Consider the following 19513-nt stretch of genomic DNA (forward strand, 5'->3'; position numbering starts at 1 on the left):
CATTTGTGCATCTAAAACAAGGAACAGTTGTAAATAGTGAAACCCTTTGCTCACATTTTTAATATATATATACAAATAAGTACTTTAAATATAAAATAATTTATGAGATTGGAGATATTTTTGTGAAATCGTTTTAAACTAAGACTAATTTTCTTCAAAATTAACGTTTTAGAAACTTATATGTATTTTTTTAACGTTGGTTTTGTTTGAAGTTCAAAAAGCTTTATAAGGCATATCGGTTTTTCCCAAACTGTGAAATAATTGGTCGGAAGCTTACCTCATAGCCCTGTAACGTGGGATCGCCGCCGTTGCTGGAGCCGTTGCGGTTGCCCACGGGCACCACCACGCCCCCACCGCCAGCACCACTGCCCCCGCCGTCGTGGATCATGCTGCTGTTGGTTCTCGCACCACCGCAGAGGCTCTGCTGCTGGGACTGCGAAGTGATGGGCTGGTGCACCACTTGCACCACGTGGCTGCTGCCGCTGTGACTGCTGTGGCTGTTGTGACTGAGCGACGGCTGTTGGTGGTTCTGGTGGTGCTGCTGCTGCTGGTGCAGACTGACGCCCAGGGCCTCCACGCCCACGCCCACACCCACTCCGATGCCGATTCCCATGTCGGGACCTGTGACAAAGTCGAAGAAGTCCGCCTTTGAGAGATCCTCGGCACGAAAGGACTCGCTGATGTCCATGCCAGCCGCTGCGGACATATCCTCGGTGCCGATCATTTGCTGAGCCTGAAGCGCCAGAGTAGCGCCTTAAAAAACCAGATACTGGTTAAGACCGATTAGGGTACAAGCTAAAAAAGAAAGAAAAGTGCTATTAGAAGTCGTTATACCATTTATAATAAGAAGTCCAAAAAAATACTTATTTGTGAAAATTTTGCACAATTTCTTCATATTTAAGATAAAAACGAAGACATTCATTACATTCAACGAAACGCAAATTTTCTTTCTTGTCGAAAAGGTTGAATTTTTTCAAGGGATTCGTAAAATTCCCCAAAATTTAAAGTTAGATTCTGTGGTTAAGAATACTGACTTTTCTGAAGGTTCCAGCCAAGGGGGATGTTAAATAGATAAGATTTTATTCTACGAATTATATAAATTTTTGTTTAGAACAAAAATATCTTTAAATTCCCATGACCTGTTTACATGAGTTGCGATTTCGATTTCGGTTTCTCAATTTCTCCAACGCACTCACACACGCACAGAGGCCTGTATTAAAAGTCAGAGCAATTGATTAAAGCCACTTGTCAGTTGGCCACTTAAGTCAATCAGTCATTCGCATTCGCATTCGCATTGGCTCATTCTAGCCACATGGCCCGGGCCTGCATTCCGGCCATACTTGCATTTTAATTTAAGGCAGTCTTGGCCGGCTCTGCCTTTTAGCCGGCTATCTGCAAATAAATAAATCAAACTGACAGAAGGGTGACAAAGTGTAAACACATTTGGCGTGCTCGACTCGTAAATCTCTCGGACTTTGGCTAATGCCAAATTCTGCCAACCTGTCGCTGCGACAGTTTTTTCATCTACTTGGCCAGCAGACCAGCACTTTTTGTTTCAGCGGGCTTGGCTTGTTTCATTTGCATAGATTCGGCAAGTGCCCGGCATTTAGAATAGTTGCAAAAATGAAAATAAATAAATAAATAAATAAACAAGCGTGTCTTTGGCCACCGCTACCGTGTAGCCCATATCGCGCTTACCCCTAAGGTGATCGAACTGACAGTCTGTGGCCATTTCGGTTAGCATATCGCTAACGTACCCCCGAGTCGTGTTCTGGCGAATGTGCCAAATGTTCAAATTGTCAAATTGATTCTGCTCTTTTTTTTCCGTTTTCCGTTTTCTGTTACCCCCGACACTGACACCGACATCGAAACCGACTCCAAGTCGCTTGGCTCTAGTGTGTATGAAAAATGGACCTTACGGCCTGGCAGCGTGAGAACCACAAACAAAAATGACTTAACAAATTTGCATGGCTCGCTCGTACGTAGAGCTGGCTTGCATACTTTAGATAAGGGCAGAGCGTAGAGAAAATGCCGCTGCTGTAAAATATTTCAGATGCGGCTGCTGTAAAAAACTTTTAAGTGCAATATCTGGGGGGAGATCAAGTTGGCGGGGGGATCTGGAAATAGCTAAGACGGCAGAGCACACTTGGATAAAATAAGCTTATGGTTGATTTGTTTTACTAAAAACTATTTACAAGTGGAAAGGTCTCAAAAATCATCATATACATTTTATAAATAATTTTAACTACAGTGAAAATTGTGTGCTTATGCAAAAACGGTCATATAAAATAAGACAATAATAATAATTTATGGAAAAAACCTTAGGAAAATACGTTTCAAAATATGCTAGTTTAATCTGAATAATATTTTAGAAAATGTTCTCTAAAGAAAAATCTTGTCCTTACTTAACAGTAAGTGGTGAAATTATTTTTAGGGCTTAGGAAGGCTTATATATATGTGTTATATTCCTTGGAAGAAAACTATAAGTTAAGAAATATTCCGCTTTTTTAAAATAGATTTAATTTTTTTGTTCAGTGTCAGTCAGCAGCATAAACACCTGATCGCCAAAGCCACTCAAAGGAGGCAAAGGCTCCCAACAAGTGCAGGCCATTTGGCAAGCGGTCAGTTAACATTTTGAAGGTTTTCGAGGTGAGCTCGTTTCCCGGCATTTCCCCTGGCCTTTATCGCTGCCCCATCGGACAAAAAAAAGGCAACAAAAAACATAAAGAAAATTTCACCAAAACCGAAACGCTGCGTAATCATTTGTGGTCAATTGCCTGCCGACTAACAGCCGCACCAAGATCTGCCTAGTAGTTTACTTAATAATCATGTTTAAAATGCAGAAATTACTTTATATATACTTTATGGCCAGCAGCGGGGAAAAGCGCCGCCAGAACGGGCAAAAAATATGAAATAAAATAATAAGCCTTTGTTTGAGCATTTTGGCGCTCAAATATTGACTAATTTGAGCACGATTATTGTGATTTGGATGCGGGAACGAGTCGGGAAAGAAAGTTGGCCATCCAGCCATCCAGGCAGCCAGACGTGCTCATATAACTGGCGGCCAGCCAATCATGGACGTGGTCGCCATGGATATATCTCTGTATCTTGTGGATGTGGATGTGGATGTGCATGTGGCGGGCACATGCATCTTCCCAGCGGTGCCACGATGAAGATGCATGCGAATTCGAATCCGAATACTGAGGGGGGATGGCAATGGGATGGATGCTGCATGGTAATCGCAATCGTAATCGTAGAAATTGTTAGCGCATTTTGGCCAATGCAAACAGCCTGAGGCGGCATCATTTAAAAAACATGATAGCATGATGGGTTTTAAGTTTCGGGGCGACTGGTTGGGGGGTGGTGGGGCATTCGATTATGGGCCATAAATAAAAATGTTTCAATAATTTGAATGTTTTTAATTAAGCCCGCTCTTTGGCATATTTATTTACACATTTTGGTAGCGAGGCAGCCGTGATTTATTCGAGTATGCAAATTGCGGCAGACAAAGGAAAATGGCTTGCAAATATGTGCAAAAATGTGGCAATATTCGGCTCAATTTCTTTGGTCTGGCCTGGGCATGATTAGCGTCCCATAAGCTTCGTCTTTGTTGCGGGCGTCAAGAGGAAAATGGCAAAGAAAATAAAGAAGCATGGCGGTAGTCAAAAGGCAGCCGTTGTCTGAGATTAGTTTATGTGCAGGAATTTTTATATTGCGGTTACACAATTTTCCTCAACTGGGATGGCTTTGCCATTATCCCACAACCCACCCCCCACCCCACCCCGCTGACAATCAATGAAAATCACACGGTTTAGCTGCTTCTGCTTTGGCCGCTTTTTCTTGAGCAAGTTTGTCGCTTTGATAGCACGATTTTCCACGCATTTTTAACCCAAATACCGCGCTAAACGATTTTTTAATGTCTTCACTAACAAGTTTCAATTACCAATCGTCAAATGCGTGCGCATGAAAACAGAAACCAGTTGTACTTAAACCGCGGCAGCACCACTAGCACCCGCACCCCCTATTCTCTTACGTTGTCTCAATCAATTAATATAATTCGCCTGATTTCATAAAAGAAGACCAAAAGCGTAAGGAAGACAATGCGACGGCGGGGAAAACCTGCTGGCCGAGGAGCCAAGTTGATTCACGTACCGTCACAATCAAATTGCACTTCGATTGGCCAAAATGGAGCCATCAGTGAAGAGCGGCAGTCGTCTGATCGACTCGTAATCACATTTATTGAGACAAACGATGGGGCGTTCCGCGTTGCGTATACGCAGTGTGTGCGTGCCTGCACAATGTGATAATTGTGCGAGGGAAAATGGGTTAATCATGTTCGGCCAATATTTAATGAGAAATGAAGAAAGCAGCTTGAACTTGACTCTGCTGCATACTTTTCGGGATCGAAACTCTGCGTGGCATATGAGGTAATCGTTAATTTTCCACATTATTTATGTCTCCGGCATATTCAAATTGCTAAATTCCTCACCGACGCATAAATTACGAAAGCCATTCGGAGAGCGCTCGTAAAACGCACACGAAACGCATCAAAAAACGCACGGGAGCTCGCAGCTGCAAATTTTCTGCACTGCAAATTGTCATCGTTAGCCAAGTGAGACCAGACCGCCGGCCACAAGGCAGTCGATCATTTCTCAGCCAGATAATTATCGCCCACCAGTTGAGAGCCTGCCCCAAAAGCGAACCAGCCGGATATGCCAGCAGTTGGTAGTCGATTGCTGCTGCTGACCAATTGACCAATAGCTCAGCGGACTGGCGGCTGATAAGAAATACTGCAGCTGGGATGCGGATCGCGGATGGCTTATGCTTCAATTGCATGCAAATGCATAATTGAATCAAATGGTCCTCCGCAGCAACTTTCGAACCCCGCCTAATGAAGTAATCAACGGCCGGCATCTCAAGTTTTTGCTGCCATTGTCAATCAAAAGTCGCGTTTTTATTGCGCCTGCGTTACAAACCAAATCGCATCAAGATGTATTAATCATTTCGGTCGCTGCCTGCGTTGGCGTTAGCAACATCAACAGAGGCAGAGGAACACTCAAAAAATAATGAGTCTATAAATATGACTAAATTCTCCAAGTGCCACATAAGAATTCTTTTTTCTTAAAAAAATTCTATTGAAAATATGAATGTTTTTAGAGAATTAGAACCTTTTCTAAAATTATTTTTATATTCATTAGAATTTAAGCACATGTTTTGCTTGTTATATATCTTTTTTCTCAATTCTGTTTAAAAATTAAATATTTTTTTTTAAATTCATTAAAAAACTAATTTTGAAAAATAAATTATTCTTTACAATTTTGCTAAGTTTTGTCTAAGGCTTTGAAAATTTTTAAATTTAGGTTTTTGGATCACAAAAATATTGCGAATTTCATAAATCTTTTTTGCACCTATTTTGCTGAGTGCAGAGGCAACCGGCAACAGTTAGCAGCAACAAGCAACAACCGGCAACGGCAATGCCATTGCTTTTATCAGCTGGCGCAGATCTCTTTGGCATAGTCAGGCGTATAAAAAAACGCCAAATAACTACAGGCGAGACGGGCATGATTAAAATGCGCAAAAATGGCAAACTCCAAATGGGCGCTGCTCGGCGGTAACGGCTACAACACAACAACAGCAACATCAACAGCAATAGCATCAGCAATAGCAACATTGAGAGCTACAACAACGGCGTGTGATGTACACGCGGCGCATTTCAATTCCATTTGATTAATGACAAAGCCGTAAAAGCAACTGCATGAAGGGGCCAAACAGCTAACGAAGATGTTGCTGATTGGCCCGTTGTCCGTCTTAGCCACAGTCGCATTCGCATTCGCATTCGAAGTCTTCCGTTGCTGTTGTCAACTGTCGGATGCAACGAGGCTGCTCAGGATTTTTTTTTATATGTTTGACCATAAACATTATTTGAACATTAGGCCAAGCAGACAGCTCATAAAGCAATCAGAGCCACGGATCAATAGGGCCAGAAACTGACTTGGCTTGAATGCAAATGAGCAAGTGCAGCCTGCGAGTAGAAAGTGTTGCCACCCACGCGGCGAATCTGCATAAATACTGTCCACCAAATAAGGCCAAGAGAGTGCCTAACGGCCTTGCGCCAGTGGGTGCTGCTCCCGCTGTTGCAACTGATGTTGCTGCTGCTCCTGCCGCAACTGTTGCTGTCGTGCCGCAGCAACATGGCACAATAAATTTCAAATTTGCTATGAAACTTGTATCAGAACATGTCCATCTTGGCGGCCCACACTCTCACAGCAGCCCCCCTGCTGCTGTTTTGGGTGAAAATTTTCGTGATCCCGCTTGCGACTTTCACAGCGGCATTACTGCAATGGAAACATTTACACAATGAAAAAATGACTCCAAAAATGTTTAGATCGCAGTTTTTCAAGTTGTTAACAGCTTTTTTTTTAGGATGAAACGTTTTTTCCAGTACGAAAAGAAATACTTTTTAAATAAACATGATAAATGTATTTTACAAAATATTTTCTATTATGATATAATTTGCAACTAAAACAAATTTTAAACAAAATATTAAAAAAAAAATTGGTTCTTGAAATAAGTTTTTAAATTAATTTTTCGAAATTTAAAAAATGTGTTCTTAGCAAAAAAGTTCTGTTTTCTAAATTATAAGAAGCTTATTAGATCTAAAATAACTCAAGTCATGGATCAAATTTCAAGATTTAATTTTAAGTATTTTTTATAGTGCATAACTACTTTCGGCCTACACTTAGCTCGTCATACATTCTCTTGGGCCACGTGATTAATGCCTTAATTAGTGCAGCGCTCAATCAATTTTGGGCCAGTTAGTCAGAACCCAACCCAGAAAATATGATTGGCAATTGTTCGGCGCGGGGTCATTTATCAAAATCAATACGGGAATGGTCTCAATGCCGAAACGGAGTAATAACAAGGCTAAATGCCGAGCTGAGCGGACAGCCCCCCAAGTCACAAAATTTGCATTTTAACAAGTTAATTTTTTCGGCTGCCACTGCTGTTCTAAGCCATTGCAAAACGGTAGCGCACGAATTTTGGCAGCCTTTACTTTCAGTTGCCTTTTTGACTGGCGACATAATAATGACAAACCAGAAACGAAAAACTTAAACACAATCTCTGGAAACACGGTCACAACAACTGCATTTGTTGCCCAAGCGTGACATGTTAATTGAGTTTATTTTCCCGAATTTTGATTAGGTTGGGTGGGCGTTCACCCCGCCGAGTGAGCACAGACTTTTGACAGCCAAAATGTATAGAAATTAAAGTATTAAAACATTTACGTGGAGAGACGCCTCTGCCCGGAATCATGATAACTTTATTGATTTTGCCAAACGAGCTAAGCCGAATCGCAGCAGCCGCCGTCGAAGACATTGAAACCAAATCGTGAGCTCTGGGCTAACAATCAAATCGGCAAAAGAAACCAACAATTGTGGCTGTTTTGTGTCTGCGAGTCTGTGACGTGATCGCTGCAGGCGCCACTTGACAGCCAAACAAAGGGGACCAGGAATGGCCAGAAATTCTGGCTAATCAGCACAGACAAAGGGTGACGCTCCTATGTATTTAATTTGAAGGCTGGCTGGCATTCATTAATGCCATTTAACTGGTCAGGCTGTGAGTTGCATAGGTGTGTGCGGTCTCTACCAGATACACCACCAAAATATCCTACCCAGCAATTTGTTTGGCTGTCATGTCAAAGTGCAATGAAAATATTTTCACTCGCCCATCAAACGGCACAGCACTTGACATGAGACAGCCAGCATTCAGTCAAACATTCCGCAATGCCACCCAAAAGGCATCTTCATAAATATTTTCCAAGCAACGGGAACGGCAGCAGCAACAACAGCAATAGCAACAGCATCAGTAACAGCAACAACAGCAACACTCCCACATCCCAAAATGCCTTCAACAACAAACATCGTGTGCTGTCTGTGGGCTCCTTGAAGTTTCTTTCTGCCTCGATCAAAATGATTTTTCCCTCTGTGGCGTCTTTTTCAGCATCATCATTAAATTCGTCAAGATGCAAATTTCTGGCCCGTTGTTTGTTGTTTGCCAGTTTGCCAGTCGTGCTCATCTTCCCGGTGGCAAGCAAAAACTAAAAAACAAAACAAAAAAAAAAATAAGGGGAGGAGTGGGTGTGTGGGAGGCCTGGCTGCTTGAGCCATCAGTCTGGCATTTCTTTAGCTCTGACATTATTTGCTGCTTTGACTCCGCCACACGGCTAAGCACAATTTATTGTTATGGCCCGGCTCTTAGGGCCACCTGTGGGCGTTACTCTGGCCATGTATAGACTCCCCACCATCCGATATGATATAAATATAAGTATAAATATAGCGGACATGGGGATATATATAACTCATAGGCGAACGAGGTACATAAATTGCTCGTGACTGCAATTAGACAATTGTCGCCGTCATCCGAACTCGCTCAGCTCAGAAGCTAATGAATTTTTATTTGTATATGTCTTACAAGACAAGACCCAGGAAAGTCTTTATTGTGTTGGTGTTGCTCTTGTTGCTGCTGGCTGCGGCTTGTATAAATTACCATAATAACAAATTACGGATCATTAAGATTGTCAGCTACTTCGTTTCAATTAATTAACCATTAATTACAAACCGCCTAAGCTGCAGAATGTGGTAACACAGAGCGGCAACGACAAATGTTGCACATGAGCAACAAAAGAGGCACTAGCTGCAGCAGCAGCAACATCAGTGGCACACTGCGGCAGCAGCAAATGCAACAGCAACCATATTAGCTCCTACGACGGCGACGACGACGACGACAACAAGAAGCCGAAATTAATGCAATAGAAGAGACAACAGCGGCAAGTGAAGAAAAGCACCGGAGAAATAGAAAAAGCAGCTGTGCGCAAATATGCAAATTTCACAGAGTAAAACAGCAGCGACAAACAGCAAACAGCGAACAGCAAAGGCAGCAAATATGCTAAGAGACTTCACTTTCAATATATAGCAAAGGATGCTTAGCCTGTTGTTGTTTGTCGCTTTTGCCAGTTGCACAAATTGCATTTTACCATATAAAACAATTTCAGCTGCTAGACAAAAGAAACTCAACTCAACTCGGAGCGAACCGAGGTAAACACATTGTCATACCCAAGCGTACAAACAATGCACCTACAGCAGAAACTTTGACAAAAGCACCGAAAACCACACAGATACAAATTGAAAGTGAAACTCCAGGCAAAAATCCAAATGGAAACAAGAAATTTGCATAGAAATGAATTTGCAAGAGTTTGTCGCGTCTGGTAAGTATGGTTATAGCTGGATTATGTTAGATTAGGTGCTTGGGAATGGGAAAGGGAGTCCTATGAAAATTATTGGGCTTAGTGGGGCCAATTAATTGAGGGAATTATCCCACTGCCAGCATTGTTTAATTTTTAAATTCTTGGGTAACGTACTTTGGTTGCCAAATAGAATATTTAATAGTTTCCATTTTTGTTTCGAAATTTTATCCGAAGATTTCAAAAGGAATGGTTTTATTAAGATCGCGATCAATAAATCAAATTTATAGGGTCAGTTGGCTTTCCATTATTAAAGCAAGTACTATTAGATACCAAAGTCAATTGAAAGTCAATTAAATAATTAGCTTAAGCCACTGCTAAACACCTAAAAGTCCATTTATTTGGTTAAACATATCGTTAACTTTATAGATTTACCCATTAGTTTTATTAGATTTGGTCGACAGCGTGTAAATCGGTCATAAGTCAGCGGTCCCCAACTCATTGATTGCATGTACTTGATCTATAAAGAATATCGGCTTAGTGTCCCGTCCTGCTCGCACCTCTTTGGCCGCATGACTTTATGACAAGCGCGCTAGGTAGCCAAGTTCGTTGCCTAAGTCTTTTGTATTGCGACTGGGCATGCAAATATTTGCATATAGATTTACACACCCACGGGCCGTTTCGCAGTGCGCCTTGGCAACAATGGGCTGCCAGAGCCTCCCTTACTTGTTAATATATGTGTGCAGCTATATAGATACGATGCCAAACTTTAAATATATTACACTCTAATGCCTTTTAAGCCGAAACTATAAATTTCTTATCGCCCATCGAAAATCAAGCGTGCTCACCACAAGTCACAGTCAAAAAGCAAAGCCAGGTTTTTGGCCACTGGCACTGGGACTTTGCCTAGATAGTTGGCCAGAAAAAAAAAAACCAGAAAACAGAAAACTGAGGCTAAGTCTGAGGCTGAGGCACACACCCTAGTTGGCTCACTCGTGCGTCATATTCAAATGCGGCCAGATCCCGCTTTTCAGCTCCGGCTCCAGGTCGCAGATTGCGTCCGCCAGATAAGCGAACGCCAGCGCCACTGTTTCGATGACTACAGGAGTACGGGAATGGGACTACTCCGACTATGGCATATGCTATATGGTATATGGTGTATGGCATTCCTTCAAAGGCCGTTCGCCAGACCAACGCTAACGGATCGCGCAAGCAGGAACCGCCGGCCATAAATGGCCAAAATGCATGCGCTGCCTTAAACAGTCAAATGTGTGGATAATAATTTTGATTTATTGCCCCAGCATCGCGGCCAACGAGCCACCGCAATCGGCAATCTGGGCTAGATAACTCAACTATGGCCCGGGCATTGTGGCCATTATCAGGGGAGGCTCACTCGGCTCAACCTGCCGAGTTGCCTGATTTTTCCTTCTTAGTTTTCTCAGTTTTTTTCGGGGCGTGTGCTGCGGCGTGGGGCGTGTGCCTAACATGCTAATGAGCCAACTTTCAGTGGACCAATCGCTGAACGTCTGGGCGGCTAACAATGCCCACGTTTGCTAACAATATGAATTTTAAGGTCTCTGCCCGTTTTTTATTTATTTTGTTTTTTTTTTCGCATTTCATGTTCGAATACCTTTTTGCATAATTTATACATTTTGCGGTAGCTCAGACTGACCGCAACTCTTTCCCGTTTTGCCTGCATTTTAATTATGAAACCAACTCGTGCCAGACGCCAAATCGAATCGAATCGAATCGATAATTTCCATGAGCAACGCCTGAAACGCCCGAATTTTGCACAATCAACACAATAATTACAATTGAGTTGTATTTATTGTTTGGCTGCTGTTCAGCTAATCCCAGAAGTTTTCTTTTTGCCTGAAAAGAAAAGAAAGTCGTCCGTCTTACTTTCTCGGCGTTTATCAGCCCGCTCGGCTTTCGTGTTCGCTTATCGCCAACAGCAGCTGCAGAGTCATTCATCTTGTGGCCGGCAAATGAATCTGCAAATAAAGCTGTTGCCCCGGTGATCTGTCAGTGGTGCTCTGCCCCAACCTCTTTTAATTGTAGTCCAAATTGAAGCTGACATTTATGCCTGCACTCCATTTCGAATTTTGCAGGCCAGGCTAATTGCCCAGAATGCCGAGATTCGCTGGAGTTGCTGAAGCTACTGAAGTTGCTGAAATCCTCGAGTCCTCCTCTAACGGGAGTGGGCCTCAAATGCAGACGATCACATGCAAATTGAGCTGTTCGGGGGACTTGTAGTTGCAGTTGTACGCACAATTAGTGTTAGTCATTTGCCCGGGACAACACTCAATGGCAATTAGGGTCGGCCGGCGTACAAATCCCATGCAAAATGCCAGTTTGTTGGCCCGAGTGTCTGTGTGACAAGTGTGCGCCTTGTTGCTGGCCAGTCGACAGGGGCACGCAAATTGTAATTTATGTGACAAATTTTTATGTACCACTAGCGCAAATTTATTGGCGACGATTGCCGAGATTCTCGGGCAGGTCGACAGGCACCTGTGGTTTATGATGAGACACTAAAGGCTCCTCGTGTTGGTCGTTAAGTGATGAAATCGTTTCGGAGGTGAATCGAGCCGATAGATATCAGGCACATTACTCAGGGTTCAATAGGGAATTTTGTTTGGAGCTCAACTTTAATGAGCAGTTAAATTGTGTTTTTAATACTGCACATCAGTACTGCATCAATGAAAATTCTACGTAGTATAAAATAATGAAATTTAAACTTCATTTGTGCTTGTATTAAAATTGACGATTAAAATAAAGTTTTACTTGATTAAGTTTTTAAAAACATATACTAAAAATATAAAATTTGATATACAATATTCTTTTGTGTTCAATTATAAGCTGATAGTTGACCTCGCGATGTCTTTACTTCTCACTACCAATTTTTCTCAATTAAGACATTTTCTTAAGATTACAATTATCTAAATTTAATTCCCCCTACTTAAAGATAACAGCTTTTTCATAAATCTTTTTTGTTACTCAGCCTATGCCAAAGGCAAACTCAGGTGCAACCATTTTAGTCGGCAGTCAATTTCTGGGAAAACAATAAAATGTCCGCCAATTTGCTATGTTCCCAGTCGTTCGGTTCTGATACTCATCTTCCTGAAAGCAAACACCTTCGATTGCACTCGAGAACGAAAGATGGACCAGCACTCGAGGCTGGCATCATCGCGGAGTGGCAAACGGCAGGCCAAGACATCATTCCATTCCATTCATGCCGGAAGCGATTCATTCACAACGTGTTGACTCCAAACAGGTGTACGCAGGCCATAAGCCAAGTCACATTCGACTATCATTTATCACTTGAGCGGTGGCTGTGGCTTAAGCCAAATCTACGAGTATTTAAGCTGGTAAAGTGTTCGAAGATTCTTTGTCCGGCGATTTGTCAATGATGCAAGCTTATGGCTTCGCATTCGGCCGATAGAATTTCCCAAGCGAACCCATTCATTAACTGCTGACGTCGCAGCGGGACGGCTACCAAATAGAAATCAATATAAATATTTCGGATTTCGTGCTTAAGACACAACAAAACGAATTAGACGCATTTAAAAACACCGATCGAAATCGATTTGCATTTAAAATCGAATCAGAGATTTCTAATTTCGGGCTACCACAGGCCAAGACAATAAAACGCCCACGCTTGGGCAATAGATGCGAACCAGTTTATAGAGCTGGCTCATCAGTCATTTTGATTACCACAAACAACCGGAGCTAGGCAGCCTTTTATTGGCCTCTGCCATTGATGTCAAATAAATTGATCGCGGCTGAATGCCTTTTTAAATTCCTCAACTTACAGTTTTTGTGGCTGCTACTGTGTTTTTTTGTGGACTTGGCTTTAGCTCCATATGATGGTCCAGTTTGAGGCACTGACTCTGACATATTGTCGGACAATCTCACTGAAACAATAAACACACCACAGCTCTAGAATCAAGCATAGCATTAAGACAGACTGAGACCAGCAAAAGGTCAACTCGGATAACTCGTTTTGCCATTTGCCAAAAAAATAAAAAAAAACATCACCGAGGCAGAGATAAAATAAACGGCTTCAATATCGAATTAATAAAATTTAAATTATTAAAACTGGTCATTTCCTGTTCGAAGTTCGAACTAAAAATGATACCAAAACAAAAACACACTTACAATGCGACGAGAAAAACAACAAATTCCTGCAATATGTGACCCAATTTGTTGAAAGGAGGAAAAATGAAATAAATAAAATTCATTTGTGCGGCAGTGTAATTTATTGCATGTTTTGCTCATTAAATTGATTTTTCCCCTTTGATTTTGAGTGCCAGTGTCATTGTCAGAGACGGGGACACACGGACTTGGACCCAGAGAAACCGCCAAGGAGTCGAGAAGAGCACGAATGTTTGTGTTTGTTTGTTTGTTTGTTTGTTTGCTTGTCCTGCTGCTGCTGTTGTTGCTGCTGCTGTTGTTGCTGCTGCTGTTGCACTTTTCAGCACGCTCGAGTTTCATAAAAAATGCCAATTAAGCGTGAATATAAGTGCCAGATAATTTTTCAGACAGCGGCCAATGTAACCCAAATTGCCAAAAAACGCGAAAGACTTACAACAAAGCCAAAACGAGCAACAGGAGCCGAAGGTAAAAAGTAAAACCAAAAAGTAAAACTCATTTTTCAGGGGTAAGATTCTCTTACCAAGTCGAGTCGATGGAGTGCTTGACCCCCAAAGGATTCTAAAACAGCGAATTAAGTACTAAGCACTGATTAACCAATAAATTAGGATTCACAACAGTTTCTTCAAAATAAGATCTTAAATAAGTGAAACTCTTTTATACGGATTATTTAGATATCTTTGCAGTTTCCCCAGAATCTCAAGCCAACCCAGATGTGGCTTTCGCCTGTGCAACATTGTCAATAGATATGGCTTTGAAGTGACCTGCTGACAGCCGCAATGTTGACTTCAAAAGCCCGCCGCTGACCTCATAATAAGCCAGGCTCATCTCCACTCAAATGTGGGGCTCATCTGCCTTCAGGGAGGGCATTCGAGATTCGTTTCGGCTTCAAGATCCCCAGCCAGGCAGCCTTAAAAAACATTTACAGCATTCAAGTGCAATTCAAGTGCTGGGCCAAAAGCCGAGCGATATGCCCAGCCACATCTCCACGTCCATGTCCACGTCCACGTCCACTTCCACATCCAAGTCCGAATTCGGTTCAGTTCAGGCAAAAACGAGACCCCCGAAAAAAGTAAAGCCCAGGCCAAGAATAACGAGCCAAAGTGTTTCTTTGGTTTTTTGTGTCGGATTTTGAGCATTTTTCATTTCGGAACGACAGGCGAACTCTGATGTTGACGTCCACGTCTGTATTGAAGTCGCAGAGCTTGGAATTTGTGGCATCGTTTTGGTTTCGGTTTCGTTTACGATTTCGGCCAAGAGTCTCAGTCTCAGCGCGGCATTCGTACTTTGACTAGTACAATGACAAGAGTTAAGCGATCCCAAAAGCTAAAACAATGGCGGTCATGCTCATAAAATGCCCAAATGTCATCGTGTTTTTTTGGGTGGAAGTATTCGGATATTCGGATATTCCGATCTTCGCCGTTATCGCGAGGCCCTGAGAGGCGGCGTTGATTTTGATAAATGTTTAATTAATTTTGTGCCTCGCTCGAACATTAAACCTGGCTATTTTCTGACTTAATGAACAGAAATTAACAACACACTGAGATCACTCTCTGGGGGAGATATGCTGGAACCACGGGGAGACGGGAGTCAGAAGCCAACCATGCGGAAGATCTTCAAAGTCTACGCTTTTTTGGTCAAGTCTCTTCTCATCTCATCTCGTCTGGATTTTCTCATTTACATTTCATTATGCTGGCTCTGGCTCTGGCTACGTATTATGAATGAATGTTTACCTACATACATGTGAAAAATGTTGTAATTAGTTTTTTCCCAGTTTTTTTCCCTTCTTCGCTCAGTGAGTGATTTTCAACAACGACTGCAAATTACAAGTTATTATTAATGTTAACAAGCGAAATCGCCGTGTACTTATGTGTTTATATATGGTCGAGTGTGTATATAGTGAAAACTAATTTAGCAGGGGGCCTTCCCCCCGAAAACCCCTTGATTTGTTCGAATAACTTATGCACGTACATTAATGACTGTTCTTGATTTATGCGATGCGATCAGTGGGTAGCAGGAGGCACCTTCCTCGGCAAGTGGGTCACATGTCCCGTGGGTATTTGTACTTACTGCTTACAGCTACACGAGGCACTAAATGCGGCCATAAAAAAGAGACAACCTCCGCGGTAGCGCAGACATTACATAGAATTCGAATCAAACACAAAATACGCTCCACAATAATTATGCAAAGAGCTGCAGCAAAGAACAAAAAGCTCGTTGCACAAGCGACATCGACACGAACTCATAAAATATGCAAAATGTGTGCCAGGCAGCCAGAAGTCGGCACTCGGCACTCGGCCGACAGCCAGCAACTTGTGTCAATAAAAATCAAGCCAAGCTTTGCAAATGCATCCTCATCCTCCAATTCAATGCAATCCTCTAGCCCAATCCTCTGCACTTGTTCCATCGACTCGACTCGACTCGACTCTACTCGGTGCTGGCCACATGCAGCTGGCAACTGTGAGTGTGTCTCGAGTCTAGACAGCAGACAGCCAAAGTCACTTCACATTGCACATTGCGCTTCCTGACTCCAGATTCAATGAGCCATGGCCGCGAAGGATGGTGCACCGTTGCACTGGTGGACTGGTGCACTTTTTACGGCCACCAGATAAATAGGTTGAGTGTGTGGGACTAAGGCTGATCGGTACCAGGTTTACGGGTGAACAATACAAAAATTCATCTCTGCCATGAAAACGGCTAGACCGCGAGCTAATCCGGGTAAAATTTATTGAAAGTCCTCGGGGAATTTGCATACTCCCGCAGAGATCGGATGATCACATGGCCTCATCGGATGGGATCAATGGACAAATCGGTTTATGTACTGGTCTCACAAATGGGCAGGAGCAGGAAGCGGCTTTATGGGGATCGTAAACAAGGAGAGGTGTTTGTGGCAGCATTGCTCAAATTAAAGCAAAGCCCCAACAAAAGCACTTTAAATGCCTGGTACACTTTAGTAAATTCCTAGCTAAAGCTTTTTACTATTACCCATCACTAAAATTATATAAATTAAAAAACAGAAACTCATAAAAATCCTTTTTATTTTAATTTTTAGGTAGCAGCTTTTCAAATATAAATGAAGCTAGGTATAAAATAATTTTCTGAGTGCAGAAAAACTCTCTGGCATTTATGGTTGGCTGTAAATAAATAAATAAATAGGTAAATCAAATGAAAATCAAACGGGAAAATGTCAGAGGCAAAAGTTCTGAGCCCGGGCAGCAGACAAATAAATTTATGACACATGACGTCGTAGAGTACAAGTACGGGCCACAACTACAGCTACAACAACATCGGCATCGAACGAGCGTCGACTGAAGTGTAACTTCCCACTGACCCAATTTACAAGCACTTAATGCCAAAAAGGAGAAGTCGTAGAAGAAATAAACAAAGACGAAAGTCAGGCCGGGGTAATGCATATCAAATAAAGTTCAAGCGACAGCAGCAATGGAAACACCAACAAGACGACAAAAATTATGACCAAAATAGACAGCACCGGCAACAGGAACAACAACAAAGAAATTTAAATTAAAATCAAAAAACTCCCACACATAAAACTCGAGAAAGAAACGCCAAAGAAAAAATGTACACACATACATTGGGAGCAGCAGCATCAGCAAAAAAAAGGTCTGTCAAAATTAAATCATTTCGGTGGCAAACAACATAAACCGATGGTTAAAAGTTGATAATGATGATGCTTGGATAACGCTCGTTATTACTATGGTTGCTGTTGTTTCTGCTGTTGTTGCTGTTGTTGCTGCCTTTGTGGCTGTCCAGTGCGTTGGTGGCTGGCACTGACAGCGTAACAAATGCTATTTTGACAAAGTGTCTGACATGAGGAGCGTGGAAGCGCAGACCCAGAAAGAGACAAGCAAACGAGAAACGAGCCCCGCAAGGGTATACCACCGCAATTATGCGAAAGTGAGAAAAAATTCAGTGCGAAACGGGTGCTGCGTGTCTGGTGTATACCTACTATGTATATATGGCCAGGAGAAGAAGAAATTTATGAAAATTTCCAACGCTGATAAACACCCGCTAAAGTTAAGCGAACGAACGAAGTTCGGTCGCTAAACGACCCAGAGACCATTCCACTTGACGGGCAAGCTTCCGGTTTCTTTTGGGTGAAATTTTCTATACGCCTGTGGCAGATTTATGTGAGAAAACAAAACAGCAGCACAACATTTTTCATAGAAAATTATGAACACCGAAACACCGATAGCGAACTTGGAAATTTGCATATTCCTCCCTTTTGGCTCTTTAACACATATGCGGTGTTGTTGGCTGCATGACACGAGCAGCAGACTTTTAATTATTAACATTAGACACTAGAAAAGGAATACGATCGAATAAGATAAACAAACCGATAATAACAGCTTTTATTTCACTCATTTGTCACCGTGTTTCTGGGCAAACATACCAGATTTGCCGTTAATTGAAGAAAATCTTGGTCTGCCTGTTGGCCATGTTAAATGGACAAATGAGTGACTAATTTAAGTCAAATAAATAATAGAATTTGGTGAGAAAATTTGTATAAGTAAGGCAACAGTTATCAAAAAATTAATTTGTCAGGGAACATTTGTTTTTTAAAAATGCATTGCTTCATTAAGCTTAAACCGAATAAGAATACCATTTATTAGTTATAAGTAATGAATTTCCAGTTTCCAACTTCTTACAATTTATTAGTTTTTGTTCTTATATCACCAGAAGCAATTATGACGCTTCAACTTATTCTTAGAGCACCATCATATTTTCAATAATTTTTTTGTTCGGTCGCACACCATTATCAGTTTGGCGTTTCATTCATGATTTTTTGACTGAGAGCGTTAACAAGTTCGCTGCCTAAGTCTTTTGTTCATGCTCCCCAAAAGCAGTGATCAAGAGTTAATACAAAGTTATTCACGAGTGTAGTTAAGTAAAGCTTATCTTTACCATGAGTCTTCGTTGCTTGAGTCTTTTGTTTGCATTACTGAATGCGGCGTTGATTTGGAATTGCTTTTTATTAGTTTTATTTTCCGTTTTTGTCGTTTTTAATTTAAAGTGACGACGTTTCACTTTAATAATTTTAATACCTTGAGTTTTTTATTGCCTTCGTTTTAATTAAATGCCATTAAGGTGTTTCTCTCTCCCTGAGCTTCAAGCCAATTGTATTTTTTTGTATTAGCCATCGCATTTTTGTGATAGGCAGTTCGGTGAAAAATTGTGCTGCTCCCATTTGCTGGATCTTATCTGAAATTGATTTCGTTTTAATTTACTGCCTGCACACACTTAAACTTCAGTTTATGGCTTTTTTCTCTTCTATCATCAGCGCCCGCTTGTTATTGATTATATTTTTATACAATTTAAATATATAAAACTGATTAATATTCATTGATGGCTAATTTATGAGGCTTGTATGTGTCAGTGGATATGTGTGCCTTTGCTGGTGCTTGAGCCGTGGCTACTGCCAGGTTTGACTAACTTTCTTCCAGCAACTGGTAAAATTATCAATTATGAAGTCATTATTATTTACAGCAAGCCAAACATGCGGCCAGCCGCGATTGATTAATAGCTTTTCGAGCCACGGTCTTGTCAAGGGTTCGCCGTTTTCTATTTTCGCAAGCTAAAATTTTTTGCGCATTTTTCTTTTTTGCACAGAAGGTGTTGCCGGAACATTTTTTCTGCGTTTGAGTTTTTGGGTTTTGCGGCAGTTGCTGCGCAGTTCTAATTAGCTAATTATACGCTAAATTAGTATATAATTATTGCTGGCCAGGCGCTTGACTTGCACACGTTAAGTGACTAATATAAGCGGGCCAAGAGTTAAGAGGCGCCCAAGCGAGATTTTTGGCACTAGTGGTGGATAAGGCTTAAGTGCCGTTGAGATGCGCTATCAGCGTTTTCTGAAATCTGTAATCAATTTGCGAATTTTCGGTACAAAAGAAACCAAACAGACAAAGACAAAGAAGGTTTTATTAATATTTACTAGTTTGGTCAAAATCCTCATATTATTTTGTTTTAATTCTGCTTTGTTTCGCGGTTTTCTGGTCATGATAACTGGCTGGGGATTTCTATGGCCTGTGCGTCATGACTTTCCAAATAAAAAAGGCCGCGATAAAACTTGAATTTATGCCTGCGATAAAGCAGCCCTGT

The 19513-nt window shown here is 41.6% G+C and overlaps 3 protein-coding genes across 5 annotated transcripts in view; 1 reads left to right on the top strand and 2 right to left on the bottom strand.

Annotated features, from left to right (window-relative positions):
- Nucleotides 1–19513, top strand: part of LOC128252207 (amyloid-beta precursor protein-like) — a 109281-nt gene that overhangs the window by 43869 nt on the left and 45899 nt on the right. The gene's annotated exons all lie outside the window — the stretch shown is intronic.
- LOC128252203 (putative uncharacterized protein DDB_G0277255) overlaps nucleotides 1–19513 on the bottom strand; it is a 66824-nt gene that overhangs the window by 3521 nt on the left and 43790 nt on the right. For all 3 annotated transcript variants that reach the window (XM_052979743.1, XM_052979741.1, XM_052979742.1), the window contains one exon: nucleotides 278–795. In XM_052979743.1, the coding sequence (XP_052835703.1) occupies nucleotides 278–724 (447 nt within the window). In that variant the 5' untranslated portion in view covers nucleotides 725–795. The remainder of the gene's footprint in view (nucleotides 1–277; nucleotides 796–19513) is intronic.
- Nucleotides 13985–15259, bottom strand: LOC128252208 (uncharacterized). The gene is given in 2 exon segments (XM_052979752.1): nucleotides 13985–14714; nucleotides 14716–15259. Coding segments are annotated over 2 exon segments (324 nt in total). The 5' UTR covers nucleotides 14763–15259; the 3' UTR covers nucleotides 13985–14437.

This window comes from Drosophila gunungcola, chromosome 3R (genome assembly GCF_025200985.1).
Source record: "Drosophila gunungcola strain Sukarami chromosome 3R, Dgunungcola_SK_2, whole genome shotgun sequence".
In the NCBI taxonomy this organism is placed as follows: Eukaryota; Metazoa; Arthropoda; class Insecta; order Diptera; family Drosophilidae; genus Drosophila; species Drosophila gunungcola.